This window comes from Catharus ustulatus, chromosome 9, assembly GCF_009819885.2.
Source record: "Catharus ustulatus isolate bCatUst1 chromosome 9, bCatUst1.pri.v2, whole genome shotgun sequence".
Lineage (NCBI taxonomy): Eukaryota > Metazoa > Chordata > Aves > Passeriformes > Turdidae > Catharus > Catharus ustulatus.
In genome coordinates, this window is record NC_046229.1 from 6175453 (window position 1) to 6190972 (window position 15520).

The 15520-nt window shown below is 42.7% G+C and overlaps 3 protein-coding genes across 4 annotated transcripts in view; 2 read left to right on the forward strand and 1 right to left on the reverse strand.

Moving 5' to 3' along the window:
* On the forward strand, window positions 1-6335 carry CZIB (CXXC motif containing zinc binding protein). 2 transcript variants are annotated; one of them, XM_033067475.2, is made up of 8 exons: window positions 1-111; window positions 315-398; window positions 483-539; window positions 1306-1387; window positions 1868-1899; window positions 2330-2407; window positions 5189-5254; window positions 6023-6335. In XM_033067475.2, the coding sequence occupies exons 1-8, from the start codon at window positions 106-108 to the stop codon at window positions 6098-6100; spliced, it is 483 nt and encodes a 160-aa protein (XP_032923366.1). In that variant the 5' UTR covers window positions 1-105; the 3' UTR covers window positions 6101-6335. The 2 variants fall into 2 exon arrangements, with proteins under 2 accessions (XP_032923366.1, XP_032923367.1); XM_033067476.2 differs by lacking the exons at window positions 1868-1899; window positions 2330-2407; window positions 5189-5254; window positions 6023-6335 and adding an exon at window positions 1471-1861.
* A 138-nt stretch (window positions 6336-6473) lies between these two features.
* On the reverse strand, window positions 6474-13187 carry CPT2 (carnitine palmitoyltransferase 2). The gene is made up of 5 exons (XM_033067472.1): window positions 13045-13187; window positions 12227-12307; window positions 12020-12126; window positions 9150-10454; window positions 6474-8325 (listed from the first exon to the last, which is right to left on the reverse strand). The coding sequence occupies exons 1-5, from the start codon at window positions 13164-13166 to the stop codon at window positions 7994-7996; spliced, it is 1947 nt and encodes a 648-aa protein (XP_032923363.1). The 5' UTR covers window positions 13167-13187; the 3' UTR covers window positions 6474-7993.
* A 1540-nt stretch (window positions 13188-14727) lies between these two features.
* Window positions 14728-15520, forward strand: part of SLC1A7 (solute carrier family 1 member 7) — a 48200-nt gene continuing 47407 nt past the window's right edge. The window contains exon 1 of the mRNA XM_033067609.1: window positions 14728-14910. Coding sequence (XP_032923500.1) covers window positions 14770-14910 — 141 coding nt within the window. The 5' untranslated portion in view covers window positions 14728-14769. The remainder of the gene's footprint in view (window positions 14911-15520) is intronic.

Below are 15520 nucleotides of genomic sequence, written 5' to 3' on the forward strand. Positions count from 1 at the left end.
GCTCCGCGCCGGCGCAGCCGGGCAGCGAGGGCGGAGCCGCCATCTTGGCTGAGGGCACGGCCGAGGGGCGCGAGGAGCCGGGAATTGCACAGAATCTGCTCAGCCATGGGGGTAGGTGAGAGCTGTGGCCGGAGCCCCCGGGCCATGGGGGAGAACAGAGCTTTGGCCGGAGCCCCCGGGCCATGGGGGTAGGTGAGAGCTTTGGCCGGAGCCCCCGGGCCGTGGGGGTAGGTGAGAGCTGTGGCCGGAGCCGCCGGGCCGTGGCTGTAGGGGGAGCCGGGCCGGCCTGACGCTCTCCGCCGCTTGCCTTGCAGAGGATCGGGCTGCAGCTCCGCGCCACGCTGGAGAACATCACCCGGCTGCGGGCCGAGGGCGAGGATTTCCGCTGGTACCTCAAGGTGCGGGGCCGCGGGGCCGGGGCCGGGAGCGGCGCACGTCCCTGATTATTGACACCTTTCAACCTTCCGGTTTGTGTTCTCCAGCTGAAATGTGGGAACTGCGGTGAAGTCTCGGAAAAGTGGCAGTACCTGCGGCTGATGGTGCGTGTGCCCCTCTAACCTACCTCTGAGCAAAAATGAGAACACAAACCTGCCTCTTACACTGTATCCGCGTCGAAGATGTGACAACTTACCCTCTAGATGAGATCGTTTTTAAATAGCTATATGCATTTAGATAATTTTCATGTTCCATATTAAAATAAATATTTTGAGACTGTCAATTGATACATGCCATTTGAATGGTGACCGTTGGTAACAAAGTATTACATCTGTTTTTTAGAAACACCTCTCTATAAAAATTTAATTTAAAAAAAATTTTTTGAAGTGGTATCAAAATAAGGTTGTGCGTGCAGCATATTTATATTTCTCTGATGCTGATGGAATCCTTTTGGAGACGGTTAGGTAAATCAAGATGATTTAAGCATGCTAAATCACTTTTAATTATGCTAAATTTTTCAGCATTTGGAAGCTGAAAAAGCAGGATAAAATTTGTCAGGGATACTTGTCTGTTCTTAGCAACAATCATCCCTTTTTGTTGCATACAGCTGAATGGTAAGAATGTATTTTGAAGAATTAGTAGAGCATGCATATATGGATAAGACATAAATATCTCTTATTCCCTATCAAAGAATTATTCTTTGATAATGGCAGCTTGTTAAATTATTAATCTCTAATTAAAAAAAAAAGCTGCCTTGTTGCAGTGTGTTTAGAAAGCTAAAGATCATTGTAAAAACTACCTTACCTTTGCAGAGATTTGCAGTGGCTCAGCTGAAGTGGTTACAAATGTCTCTCTTGTCCCGGATTTTAGGACAGTGCTCCCCTGAAGGGCGGCCGAGGAAGTGCCACCATGGTGCAGAAGTGCAAGCTGTGCTCCAGGGAGAACTCCATCGGTACGTGCTTGGACACTGACCAGGCATCATCATTTTACAGCTCATCTTTCAGTCCCTGTTTTTGCTTGACACCCTTTGTAAAGAGCTTTCACCAGGGATTCAAGGGATTTCTTCCCTTGTACACTGGTGCTTGAGTTCCCAACAGACACATTCTGGACATCAGTTCAGGGAGACAGCAAGGCCTCCTGGTGAGTCCAGGCTTCTGCATGAACAAAACTCATCTGTATTGTTATTTTACAAAAGCATGTAATCTTTTGGCATTGCTATGGAAAAATAGTGCAGTGTAAACTTCTCAGGAGAAGGGAGAAAAATTAAATTCTCACTTTTGAAGACCAGCTGTAGGAAATGCTTGCTGACTTTGTTTCTTTTGCTTTGTACAAGGATATTGCTGTGGAGGAAGATCCTAGTGCTTGGTTTGTGCTGAATAAAACTGAAGACATAGTGCCACTCACTTGTATACTTTTTTTTGTTTTGTTTTAGAAATTTTAAGTCAGACAATCAAGCCTTACAATGTAAGTTTGTTTCCTCTTCTATGTAACAAGTGAAAGATAAACAAGCATTAACAGTATTTTGAGTTTTTGCTTTATCATCCTCCTTCAAGAACACAAAAAGCTGGTGTTGTTCCTGGACAGAATCTGTCTTGTAGACTCCTGTAAAGTCTCAAGTGTAGAATAATCTAATACATTTCAAAAGCCAGCACAGAACTGTATCACCAAATTAGAGGTGATTATATAATGCCCTTCTAGGTTTCCTTTTGAAGACTTCCTCATGGCAGATTAAGAAATTCCAGTTAGTGACCACCTATGAAATGAGCCCTAGGGTTTTGCTGTCCCCTTGGGCACCAGAGATGGCAGTGCTGCCTTTAAAGCAATCCATTCCTAGACTAATGCTTGTCACTGTCTCTGTTAGATGGAAACTAATGGTTTTCTTACTCAATTACAGGCTGAAGACAGCGAGAAATTCAAAACAATTGTGGAGTTTGAATGCAGAGGTCTGGAACCTGTTGACTTTCAACCACAGGTGAGTTCTTATTTGTGATTCCTTTCTGTTTTTTAAAAGCACTTCTACAGTGATAAAATACACACTGTTTGAAATGGTTCTGGAACATCTTAGACCTTCTCAGATACCCATCCTTCCACAGTTTCTTGTTTTACTTCATTTGACTCAAGAAAAAGCCAAACAGCTAACATGAACAGCTGGTATTCACTGTACTGTGTTCTGTACTGTTCTGTTCTGTTCTGTATTCTCTGTGCCAGTAAAATCTAAAACTAAGCACACCTTGGAGTTGTACTCAAACTGCCTCACAGGTGACTCTCTGTTAATCTGAATTCATCAGAGAGGTCTTCATTGCTCAGGTTATTGCCAAAGAGAGTCTTTCCCAAAGGGAAAGTGCAGCATTAGACAGAGCCCCACTTGCTCCTTGGTGCATTACAGAGCTCATCAAGCTCAGGTTATGAACACATTTCAGTGTGTATCCTCTAAAAAAACACCAGATTTTCTTTGGGGTTGATCACCAGAGCCACGGGAAATGAGCACTGGCATTTTTCCATTTGCAGCTTGAGCAGACAAAGCCTGGAGATTAGTGGTAGTTAAAGGTTGGTGCAAAGCACTCCTCAAGGTTCAGAGTTAAAGGATTCTTCAGGGCCAGTGTGCAGTGACTCATCTCTTGTGCATGGTCATGCTCTATGCCACACTCCCTTCTATATTTAACCTATTATTCCAGTCGGATTAGGTGTAAATAGACTGACAAATATAAACCTGTCTTATCCTTCTCTCAGACTGGGATGCTGTGCTAAGAAACAGCCAAAAAAAGCCAATCCTACAACGAATTTGATATAAATAGAATCCCCACTGCAGTGTGCTGGGGGAGGTCTTTAAGTGAAGTCCATCTTTTTGATGAATTATTATTCTTTTATTCCAGAATTGTTATTAGTTTATTCCTGCTTGAAAACTTTGCAATCAGACATAGAAACTTGCACTTGAAGAAGAATTTGGGAAGACTACAAAATGTAGGAGATGTTTATAGCTCTGCATCCTAGCTGTGAATTTCATCTACAGAACAAAAACTTGACAGTTGTAACAAAAATTTTAATTTAATATTCTGAGTTTGGTGCACTTGACCAGAGAGTACTTGAATCCCTGAAGAGGTCTTTCAGTGAATTTTTGGGTGCCTAAATCAGTAAATGAGAGTTTTCTGATGCTAAAATGTCTTCTGCAGTTCTGAACAATTTTGTCAACTGCTTTATATTTGGCATGATCCAAGCCAGCCTGGCTTCTGCACAACCCTAGATCTCACTTTTGATTACTAAACATGGGATGTGGCCATAGAATCACTGCATTTTTTCTGTACTTTTTGGTACACATAATACAACCAACACTTGGAGTCAAGTGGCTTAATGCTTGTGTGTCTTATTCTAATTTATTATAGTAGTTACTAAAAAAAAAACTAACCACCACCCCAAAACATTTGAGTGTTAGAGAGGAGAAAGGATCCTTTGTTTCTCTGATATAAACCCTCATTTTAGACCTAGTGCAGAAGTTTGCAATTGCATTCACCACGTTGCTGGAGAATGGCTCCAGGTGGCAAAAGCAGAGCTTCCTTTATTTTTCTGCTGTTTGTTCTGTACTTAGCTCAGTTTTTGACCCATGATGCTGATCTTCCTCTCCTCCCCAGCAGTTCCCTGGATACAGGTTTCTGACAGTCACCAAAAGGCCACTGTGCCCTGCAGATCCCTCTCCTGTTGTTAGATTTGTTAGATCTGCCACACTCTGTGATTTATTTAACTCCCAAGTGCTTAACCTTCCATTCAAATCCCCAAATATTTTAAAGTCCTGTGGCTTACTTAGCACATTCTTACAGCTAAATGTCTGACTAGCACTAATGGGAATTTCTTTATCCAAAATGCAAGTGTAGATCCCTTGCAGAAAACCAGGAAGAAGCTACCTTTGATTTTTAGCCACTTGTTAATAAAATTCTCTAGTTACAATCTGCAATGTAAGAAACCTTACTGTGTGCTACAGAAGTGGCTGGGATTTTTAAATGTATCTTTAAAACTAGTAAATCTTACTGTACAGCTTGGTAACTGTGAACCCTAAAGTGAGAGAGCTGTTCCTGTAGAAGATAAACCAGAGCACCTTCCTAGAGCTGTCCTTTCTCCACTCTTTAAAAACAGCAACAGTGTTTGCTGTTGGCAAACAGATGGCAGTGAAGAACAGTCCCCTGTGAAATGCTTGTTTGGGATACTAATCTGTTCACTCAGCCAGCTGATCCTCCTTACACATAAAGCTTGCTTGTCACTTGTGTACATAAATCCAGTACAAGCTGCTCCTTCTCTAGAGTGTCTTGAGTTCTGACAATATTCAAGCTAGAACTATTAACTTTCTTCCACGTTTTCTATTACTTTCCTTACAGTGTATTATGAAGCTGTTATGCCTATGTGGACTCTGAACACAAAGCTATTAGTAGTAATTGGATGCTGCTACATATACTTAGAAACTAAGGTTTAACATTATCTAGAATAGTTGGAAATACTTTTTTTGCTGGGAAAAATAGAGAAATGGTGTTCCCTCATTTTACTCTGGCTGCCTGGATTGAATTTGACCCTGCACAAGCAGGGTCCCAACCTTACACTGACACTAACCAGGAAAGAGCTTTCCCATTCTTTCTACATAATTTTAAAGAAATACAACACAGTTTTGTGCTGAGCTACTTTCTTCAAATGTTTCAATGATATTTTTAAATCTTTGGATGTTTCATATTTACAACGTAATTTAAAAAGCTTTCTGCAAATGTGTTTGCAGGCAGGGTTTGCTGCTGAAGGTGCAGAATCTGGCACACCTTTCAATGACATAAACCTGTTAGAAAAGGTATGTTGTCTTAGTTTCACTAGCAAAACTGCTTATCTAGCTTGCTTTACCCACATCACTAGTCCAAAATACACACCCTAGACTGGTTTTGCTCTTCCTGTAGCCACAGGAAGGCCACAGCTGGAGAGTAAAACTGAATTGAGTATGAACAACTACCATTACTAACAGTGTCATTTTAGAAGTAAGGATTTGTTAACTGAGCAGCTGACAAAGATTTCAGTCACTCAGGAATTCCAGAGAGCAAGAACCTGAAATACTAAATAGCTGGGGTTATTAAAATGGTGGTTTTATTTTTCTAGGAAGATCCCTGCCCATTGTCCGGTGCACAGAGAGGTTAAAAAGTAATATAGACACTGTCCTTCAAAGCTCAGGATAATGACACCAGCATTGCAAATCTTCCTTGGCTGTGAGCAGGAATCTCAAGGTCAAATCTGTTCCCTGGTATCCTACTTGGCAGGGATCTGCTTGTCTGCTTACCCACCTGACTAGGGTATTGTAAATGATAGATAATCCTTTCACCTGCCATGGCTGCTGTTTGTCCACTACAGCCTGGGGAACTACCTAAGAAAATAAACCCCAGTAATATACATATATAAATATAAAAATACTGATTTAATTTCAGGTTAGTGCCCTTGCTACTCTCACCTGTTAAATTTTAACTTTCTACAGATATCTAAGACCCAAACTTTGAGTGAAGTTTAGTTCGAATTTCAGTCTGTGTGCCTTCTGTCCTCTGTAACTAACTCTGTGAAATCTTATTTCCTACAGGATTGGAATGACTATGATGAAAAAACAAAGGAATCTGTTGGGATCTATGAAGTTACCCATAAATTTGTAAAATGCTGAAGTTCATACCCCAAACAAATTATAACATGGTTATTGGTGGAGGAGTTGTAAACATCACATATGCAGCTTCCTTGGAGTTACTTTTTTACATGGCTGCACTTCAGAAATGTAAACCCAAGCTCACAGAATCATTCTGTGATCTCCAAGATCGAGTTCAACCTTTGACTGACATCCCTGAGTTGTGCTTTCTGTTGCCAGCATGCCCTAATAAAATATTTCCCATGGAACACTTGGAGATGGCCTCAGTACAAACTGAAAATAGTACATATTGACTGAGCTGTGCCATGTCCTTAATGCTGCAGGGGTTTGGAGTTGGGTGCTTGTGGTGGACTGCCTGTAGCTACAATAAATGGATACAGTAACTACTTACACAACTTACAGCCTTAAAGGTTTTAATAACTGGTTACCACGAAGTGTGCACAATTGATTGCTCATAAGCAAATAAAGTCTTCCCACTCACCACTCCTGTCATGAGGAAATGGTTACAAGCATTAGTAAAGGCACTGTGTTAACTGTTCAGGGAACAGCTGCACCCTTAAGCAGCTTTCTGCCACTTAGGTAAAGACTGAGCTGAGTTTCCTGTGAACATTTACTAAACTTCACTGCTGTTGACATTTACACAGTTACAATCCTCTGAAAAGCAAGTTCTCTTTCCAAGTATACCATTCAGTAAACCTCATTTTTAGCTGAAGACAGACTATGTACTCCTTGGCAAGTGCACTCACAATCTTGCTAGGATTACAGGCATAACATTACAGGAGCAAAGCCTTAAGGCTCATGTATGAAAAGCATGACTCTCCACTGCTTTTATTTCATATTTCCAGGACAGGTATTGCTTACACTTACTGTGCTAAATGAAAAAGGCCCTGGGAGAACCTGGATCTGAGATTCCCACAAAGGAGGAGCAAAGGGAGGTGGTTTCTGAGCCTCTGATCTGTCACATCCAACCAATGTGCCCAGACTTTCCTGTTCCACTGCTGAATTTGGTTGTCTGGGTCAGTGGACAGGAGCTGCATTGGTTTTACACAGATGACAGAAACCAACACCACTGTGCAATTCAGCTCCACAGAAAGACTCAGCCTCCCAGAAGAAAAAGAGTGGAAATCAACCGGGTAAAAGGCAGGAATTCAAGGTCTACATACCAGACAGAATGCTTGCAGCAATTTTTCTTTTCAACCTTTGTAAGAAACATAAGCTATTGATAAAAGGGTCTACCCATGCTGTATGACTTAGACATGCAATAAAAGAACTTTGTGGTTACTAACAGACAGCTTTATTAAAATACAATCTTTTCCAGTCTGTTTAACAACCCAGTTGGTGACTGCAGGTTACTTAAAGCCTCCCACTTCATTTTTGTCTCAAAGCTTTTATAGTGGAAAGGCTTCAGGTAGTTGAGGCACAATCAGTTCTGATATAAATTCAAGTTTAAAGAGATAAGTGTGACAAGTTAGTAAGCAAGCTTACTGCAAGAGTGCAAATGGAACCACTCTTCCATATTTAAAATTATTGCATGTATTTTTTTAAAACCAAGTTCAAGAGTGGTGTCACAGTACTGTAGTCTGTCTGAACACTTATGGAACACAGGTGTTCCAACTCCATTAACTCAATAAAAATGCTTATTTTAGATTATGTGTTTTAAGAACACATAGATCTGTTACTCAATTTGACATAGTTAATGTCTGTATTTCCTGAAATGCATTCAAGGTCTGTAATTAATTTCTTTAAAACAGACAGAAATTTCCTAGTGAATCTAACAGTATTCAAGTGCAATGATGATACATGAAGCCAATTAAGTTGGGCAGTCTCAGCCATGCTGAACACTGATTAGTATGTCAATTAGACATAATCTGCATTTTGTTCTGCAACTGTAAAGTGTTGCAGTGTCTTTATGTCTTAACTACCAATTTTCTTGCCCTTTAAAACATTAAAGATATCTTCTAGTGACTTGTATATACACTGAAGGAATTCTTTACCATTCCTAGCTGGGTAAGAGGAAACATTACAACCTATCCAGTCATCTTGTACCTGATACCCCACTCCAAAACCATCAGACACCACGGGGCCAAACCCTCCTAACTGCACAGCTGGGCTCACCAAGGTGCTGGTGGAAATGATGTTGTGGTTAATGCGAGCGTAGGCTTGGTCCTGATAGAAATCCGGCAGGGGCAGCCCCTTGGATAAGGCCAAGTAGCGCAGGCTGAAGAGATGCCGGTCAAAGCCCTGGCCTGGGGAAAGAGAACAACAGCTATTAGAGAGAAGTAAACTCACCTCAGCCACAAAAGAGGTCCATAGAAGTGGAGTTTATTTTTGTACTGGTAGGAAGTATTTTTCAGACTTTTCATGCCCATATTCCAGGAAAAGAGGGCCTGCTTGTTTTACTGCAAGCCTAAACGGGATCAGGAGAGTACAAAAGTGCAGTGTTAACTTGAGTAATACATCACATTCTTTGATTAACTATTTATCTGAACATAGAAAAGTTCTTCAATGCAGAAAAAGCCTTTCCTGAAACTTAATATAAAGAGGAAGAGCATCTTGCACCAAGAAAAGGAGGCAGATTTGAGGCTCTATGGGATAATCAATAGTCAGTTTTACTGCTATCAATTTTAAAGGACCGTTCAAAAGAAAGCATTTACAAAAATTCCAGGAGTAAGCAGCATGGCCAAAAAATGATTTTGATTTGGAAGTCATTAAAGCCTTTATTCCCTGCAGAGATAAGACAGTACCTCCTCAGACTTAAGCTAAAGTTCTTGTTCAACATGCACTAAGTACTTACGAAATCTTCAAATAGTCCAACTCTCTAAGGACAAAAACTGAATTATAAAAAATTCTCAACACATGAAAGATGCTGTGGGAAGCACAGAGGCACTCCTCCATCAAGAAATGAGTGAGAATGAAGGAATGCACTTTAAACTGCAGCCTTCTGCTACTGTTTTTGTCAAGTTTACATTAGACCTCCATCAACATTAAATTATTTGGTTGTAAATATTTACAGCAACCTTACTAGACATTTCAGTGCATGAGGAGGAGTATTTGATGCATTCCCACTTACCCATAGCAGCCTCTTTCGTCAAACGGCCGTGGTACTTGGAGCACTCCACTATCAAATTGTGCAGCTCCTCTGTGCTGTGTTTGGAGAGTTCCTTGACAAAGGCTTCAGAGCATTTCTTTGTGTAGATAGAGGCAGGACGTATGGTCTCTGTACGGCCGTGCTTGAAAGCTGCAGTGCTGCAGGACTCGTACGTAGCGACGGTCTGGTCGTACTGACGAAGGAAAGCCATCTGGAAGGCCAGCTGAGCCACAGCATCTGGGCTCACCTTCTTCTGCTTTAGAAGTTCCTTGCCCCCTTCTTGGAACTGAATCATGTTAACAGACAGTGATTCTACAGTGGCGTCAAACTTCTGTTTGGCTTTGGTAATCCCTGCTTTTAAGGCATCGTTCAGCTTAAAGTCAAGTTTCTGCACTGCTCTGGAAGAGTCGACTGAAGCAGGCTGGGACTGGGGGCTGATGGCTGGTGTCTTGGTGCTATCTTTAAAAACCTCATTCTGGAACCTGAGCACAGCCACACCATCTCCCCAGGAATGTTCAAAATTAATTCCTGCAGTGCCATCCTTAGTTATGATAAGATTAAAGGATTTGTCATACCAGCGGTTTGCAGCATCTCCATGCAACATAGTGTGGGACAAGTGCACAAAGTCTTTAATGGCAAAATCATCTAAGCTCAAACAAAACATGGCAGAGTCTACTTTTTGAAGAGCTTCTTCATTGCCATTGTCCAGTAGATTCTTCCTCAGCAATGCCCATGTATCTCGGTTTTCACTGGTGAGGTAGCCAAGAGGGAAGGCCGGGGCCGGACTGCTGTCACTAAGGATGTATTTCAAGTGTGCTTGTATTTCTGAGGGTTCCAACATGTTTCCATCTCTATCAATAACATCAAACACATAAAAATTTCCATTTCTCAACACTAACAAATGTTTTGCCTTTTCATCTGTATAAAGCTCATCTCTGTTGAGCTTAGGAAGCCGTGTAGAATTGAAAAGTCTGAAGTACTGAGACATATCTAGGGGGTAAGCATTGACCATGTAGGCACCAAACCAAGAAATTGAAGAAGGCACAAATCGGATAATTTTTTTAAAGATCTCAGTGTCACTTTTTTCTGGGTTGAGGTGAAAAACCTCTGGCTCAAGGTAACCAGCCCTGAAGGTCTTCATAAAACGTATGGCAGAAACAGTCATGTTGGTAGCTCGTATGAGCTGATCGTTGTATTCCGATTTTGGATCAGGATTAAAAGACATAAATGCATTAAAATTCAAAACAACAGGCTCACGTGCTTTTAGGTACATGTCAAACCAGGGACCTGAAAATTGAGAGTTAAGAAAGAAGTCAGAACATAAAAGCAGCTTCCTGAGTCAGACCAGAGGGTTGTGTAGTCTAACAGTGATCACAAATAATCACACTAAACTGCCTTTAAACAAGACAGACATATGCAATAATTCATCCAAGGCTTCTCCAAACTCCCATTATGAAGAAGGATACTGTTGGCTAATCATAAAAACACTGGGTTTGGAATAATCCATGTCAAAGGTGTCCCTGTCATTAGCAACAAGGGCCAACTCCCTGTTTACTTTATGGCTCAGTGATAAACCTCAGCTCCCAGGACATAAAGTGCAGCTCCCCAGCTCTATTTTGGTGCATGCCTCACATTTGGAGTGGTTCATGCCTTTACCTACTCTTAAACTATTAATTTCTGCCACTGAGTGCATCTCACTGAGGTTAAACCTTCTACCTGGACTGTAAGAAGGGCAATGAGTAGTTCCAGCTGCTGAGTTACAACTTTAATTACAGGTTCTCACATGTAAGTAAGCAACACTCATCCACAGTTTTAAAACCACATCTGTCATCAACACGTAGCCTTTTAACCCCAGACTTAAAAGTTCAGGGTGGAGACAACTCTACATACTTTCAGAAACCAATTTCAAGCACAACAGGTCTTTTATGAGGCATAAAGCAGAAAAATAACTGAACAAAAAGTAATACAGACATCTTACCATTCACAGACAAAAAAGCAGCATACTGGTTAGCACTGATGAACAACATTAAGCCACCACTTAAAACCCAAGATGTTATTCAAAATGAATGGAAAATAAAATACAACAAACCAAACAGCAGTTTTTATGACATATTCTGGTATTCTGTACAGACTGAGTGGTAGCTAACACCTTAACAGGCAGTCTGAACAGACAGCAAGGACAGAAGTGCATTCACTGGCAACATGGAACTTGTACTTCCATAGGTATTGGACTATTTGCATCTCTGCTGCTATCTAATACTTTCATGAGCAGATACTTGCAAGTGGAAACAGTAATAAAGCAGAATAACCAAAACTCTATATGTATGTTCTCCCTCTCCTGATTTGTTTCTATTTATTCTCATTTTCCTATTTCTGTCACTCCTTTTCTTTGGTTCTTAAAATAAAAGTTTTGTAGTTTTAAGGGCTTTTAAGTCCTGAGTACTGACCACTTCTGCCTCCTAAACCTAGTTATACTCTGTGACTCCTCCCCTCTCTCAAAGTTTAGGGTTTTTGCTAAATAACATTTGGAAATGATTGCTTCAGTTTCCTTAAGGGAAGTGCTAGATAAGCTCCTCTTTAACCTAAACCCTATAAACTCATGAAAAAACATACCATTGTTCCAGTATCTAGCTACCTATAATTCTGGTAGAAAAAATGAAGTTAGATAATGAGCATTCTTCTTTCTACCAGCCTCTGAAATTGCTCAAATACAGCCAGAAAGAGTATTCACAGCAGGTTATTCCAAGTTTTTGGGCTACTTAAAGCTTCAGCCAATTATATTTAAGGCATTATGAGCAGTTATGAAGCCTGATGACCTACAGACTTATCCTACATCCAGCAGGCCAACACACCTGTGATGTAACTTGTATGCTTGTTTTGATTGTCTTGAGCAACCAGTTGCTCATGCAGCTCTCTTCCAATCCCCTTTTCAAAGGCATGAGCAAGTTCTTCAGTTTTTCTGCAACAATCAAGAAAAGAGTAAAAATGCTGTCACATTTTTTATGTTAACACTTGGCTTTGAAGCAGAACATGACACTGCAATGTTTGTTTGTCCATACCTGAACTGGTCATCATTTAAAAGAGGTTTCTGGGCATTCAGGTATCTCGTAATTGTGTCTTCTAGCTTGGGAACTGGCAGTCTGAATGAAGTGGAACACAGAGATGTGCACTTGATGAGCAGGGATATGAACGAATCCATGTTTCTTACACAGTCATCTCTCTTTGCCTCCTTTCTTCCATATCTTTCCTTATACTATTATATATTCTATACATACAGACATAGACACACACTGTACTGTATATGCTATTATATTATATATAAATTGGTTAATAATATACGCACATTATCCAAATGTCTCTTAAGTTTCTTGTGGAACAAGAGAAGCAAGGAACTAGATGGACATCAGTCAGCACACTATAATGTTCTTGGGAAATGAGGCAGAAAACCAAACGGACCAGTATTTTTACAAAGGTACTGCAGTGATGGGAGCTGATCCCTTGCAGGAAATACAGGAACAGCAGCCAGGAGAGGCAGCTCTGCAGAAGGAATAGTTCGGTTGCCAGCCCTGTTCGGGCCTCCCCCTCACAGCTGAGTGCTGGACATCTCTTCCTCACAAATTTCCTATTCGGTATCTTTGTCAGCTTCCTCTGCGGCTGAGTTTTGTTTCCTAGAGCACCATCCCGTTACACTCATGGGGTTACACTAGGTGCCGAGGGGAGGTTTCGGCAGGTCTAATCGTACCCGGTCACACAGACACCCGGGGAGCCGAACCGCTCCGCACAGAGCGGACGTTCCCTCCGGCCTCCCCTCACAGCGACAGCCCGGGCCGCCACCGCCCCCGGGCCGCGTCCCCCGGAGCGGCGGGCCCCGCCCTACCTGGGCAGGCTCTTCTGGTAGTGCATGGTGGGCACGATGCTGCGGTGCAGGAACTCGGCGGCGCCCGCGCCGCTGTACCCGCGCCGCCCCGGGGCCGCCCTCAGCAGCTGCCGCGCCGCCATGATCGCGTCAGGCCCGCGCCGAGCCCCGCCCGCCGCTCCCGGGGTCCGCCCGCCGCTCCCGGGGTCCGCCCGCCGCTCCCGGGGTCCGCCCGCCGCTCCCGGGGTCCGCCCGCTCCTCCCGAGCCCCGCCCGCCGCTCCTCCCGAGCCCCGCCCGCCGCTCCTCCCGAGCCCCGCCCGCCGCTCCTCCCGAGCCCCGCCCGCCGCTCCCGGGGTCCGCCCCGCTCCTCCTGGGATCCGCCCGGTCCGCCCGAGCCCCGCCCGCCGCTACTTCTGGCGCTCCGGGAACGAACGGGAAAAGCAGAGCGTTGTTCTCTTTTTCCACTCCAAAGTCCAAAGGATACGTGCTGCTAAGGTAGTAAAGTCACCAGGGTGTTGGGGCAGTTCAGCATCAGCCCTCTTACATAAACACTAATAAAACGTTCTGAATAATTAATACAATTTTCTGTAATCCTCTTCTTTTTATGTTCAACATTACAAACTCCATGTATTTTTTTCTTTTATTCCCCCCCCGCTCTTTTTTTTTTTTTGTGTGTGTGTGTATCCACATACCAACTACACAGATTGAGATCCCAAAAAGAACAGCTTCATCTCTCCTGAGGTTTTTTTCACTCATACGTGAGCATTTAACAACAAAGATTTATCACGGTATAAAATGTAATATTGTAAGCACACAGCCTTTTGTACTGCGGGGAATATTTCCATAAAAACAGAGTACTCTTAGCATGTACTAGAAACTACAGAAATGTTTCCATAGGAAAGCATGGCATGTGAATGGTTATGGTGGTGTATTTTTATCAGACACTCAACAGCATAAAAATCAGCATTGGGATTGAATGCGGACACAGCAAAGGAAAGGAAAGCAATCCCTGTGGCTTAGTCTGATAATCCTCTGAAAGTAAATTGGCCCTACTCTAATCAACATAGTGGTTGGAAGAAAAGTGAAATCATTTCACTTCCAAGATAATAAATGCCTAATGACAGGTGTCCTTGCATGTTCCAGTCTGTGGCTATTTCCTGTTCGATGCGTGTCTCTCATGCTGCTCATTCAGCCTTTTTTTGGCAATGAAAACAAAAAAAACCCAAGCCTGCTTTAATTAATGAAGTCCAGTTTCACCTAGCTTGCCCTGCTGTGATAGTCCCGTTCAAAATGTTACCTGCTCTGCCCTTTGGGAAAGCTGCTCTGTTCCCTCTTTGAGTGCTGCCTTGCAGGGCTCCTTTTCTGGGTTTGGGTGTCCAGACCCCAAACTGGGGGGGCTGAGGAATGCATCGCCTTTGTCCCAGGAGTGTCACTTTGTTTTGAACTAGTCTTGTTTTAGAAATACTACTGCATTCTGTTCTAATTTTCCAGAGCCCCCTAATCTTCTTCCAGGCTCTTAATGATGTAGTTGATAATAGGATTGTTGGTATTAATTTGGAACAATAATGCCAGCTGCTTGCTTGGTGGCCATTGGCAGAGGGGTGACCTTGCAGGTCAGCTAAGCAGAACTGGAAGTGCTTTGATCTGATCTATCCAGAGCCAGATCCGTGCACCCGAGCAAGAGGAGCGAGTGGATTCTCTCCCCATGGGATGCTGATTCTTCTCCGAAGAGCAGGGAGGACAGCATGGCCGTGGCCCTGGATGCAATCCTCGCTCGGATCAAAGATGTTTGTAAAAGGAATGGTTTGCTCATCCTCTCGGTGCTGTCCGTCACCATCGGCTGCCTCCTGGGATTCTTCCTGAGGACGAGGCGGCTCTCGCAGCAGGTAAGAGCGGCTCAGGGCAGAGGAAATGCCACACTTACATAATAAAACGTGTATCTACCCTGGGGAACTGCAGGGTGGGCTTTCGAAAGTAAAAGTAACGAGTGTGTGTTTGTTAAAATTGTTTTGTGTCATCTGATTGTCAATCCAAGCTGTTCTTTGGGTCTTTTCACACATTCTCAAACAACAGCCTAGCACAGGGTTCTGGTCTCTCAGGCACCTGAAAGCGTAGCAGGAGCACAGTAGAATGTTGCAGGTATGGATAATAATAGTGGGCATTTAAACTAGATTAAATATAGCATTTAATATAGGCCTGCAGAAACTGTAGTGCAATATATTGCATTTTGTACTATTTTAGAACATATTGAGCTAAAGAAAACACTGGGAATATTTTTCAGCATTAGATGCACAAGGGTGCAGATGTTTATATTACATTAATGGTGTTTCATATTAATGAATTTGAGATTTCCCATCATTAGCAGAACATGTTACTGAAGTCACTAGGGGAATTCTCCCCCAGCATACTTCAACTGAGCCCTTGGCTGGTGCTCATTTCTGCTGTATCAGTCAGACAGAACAGACAGCAGCATGCATTAATAAATACACTGTTTGA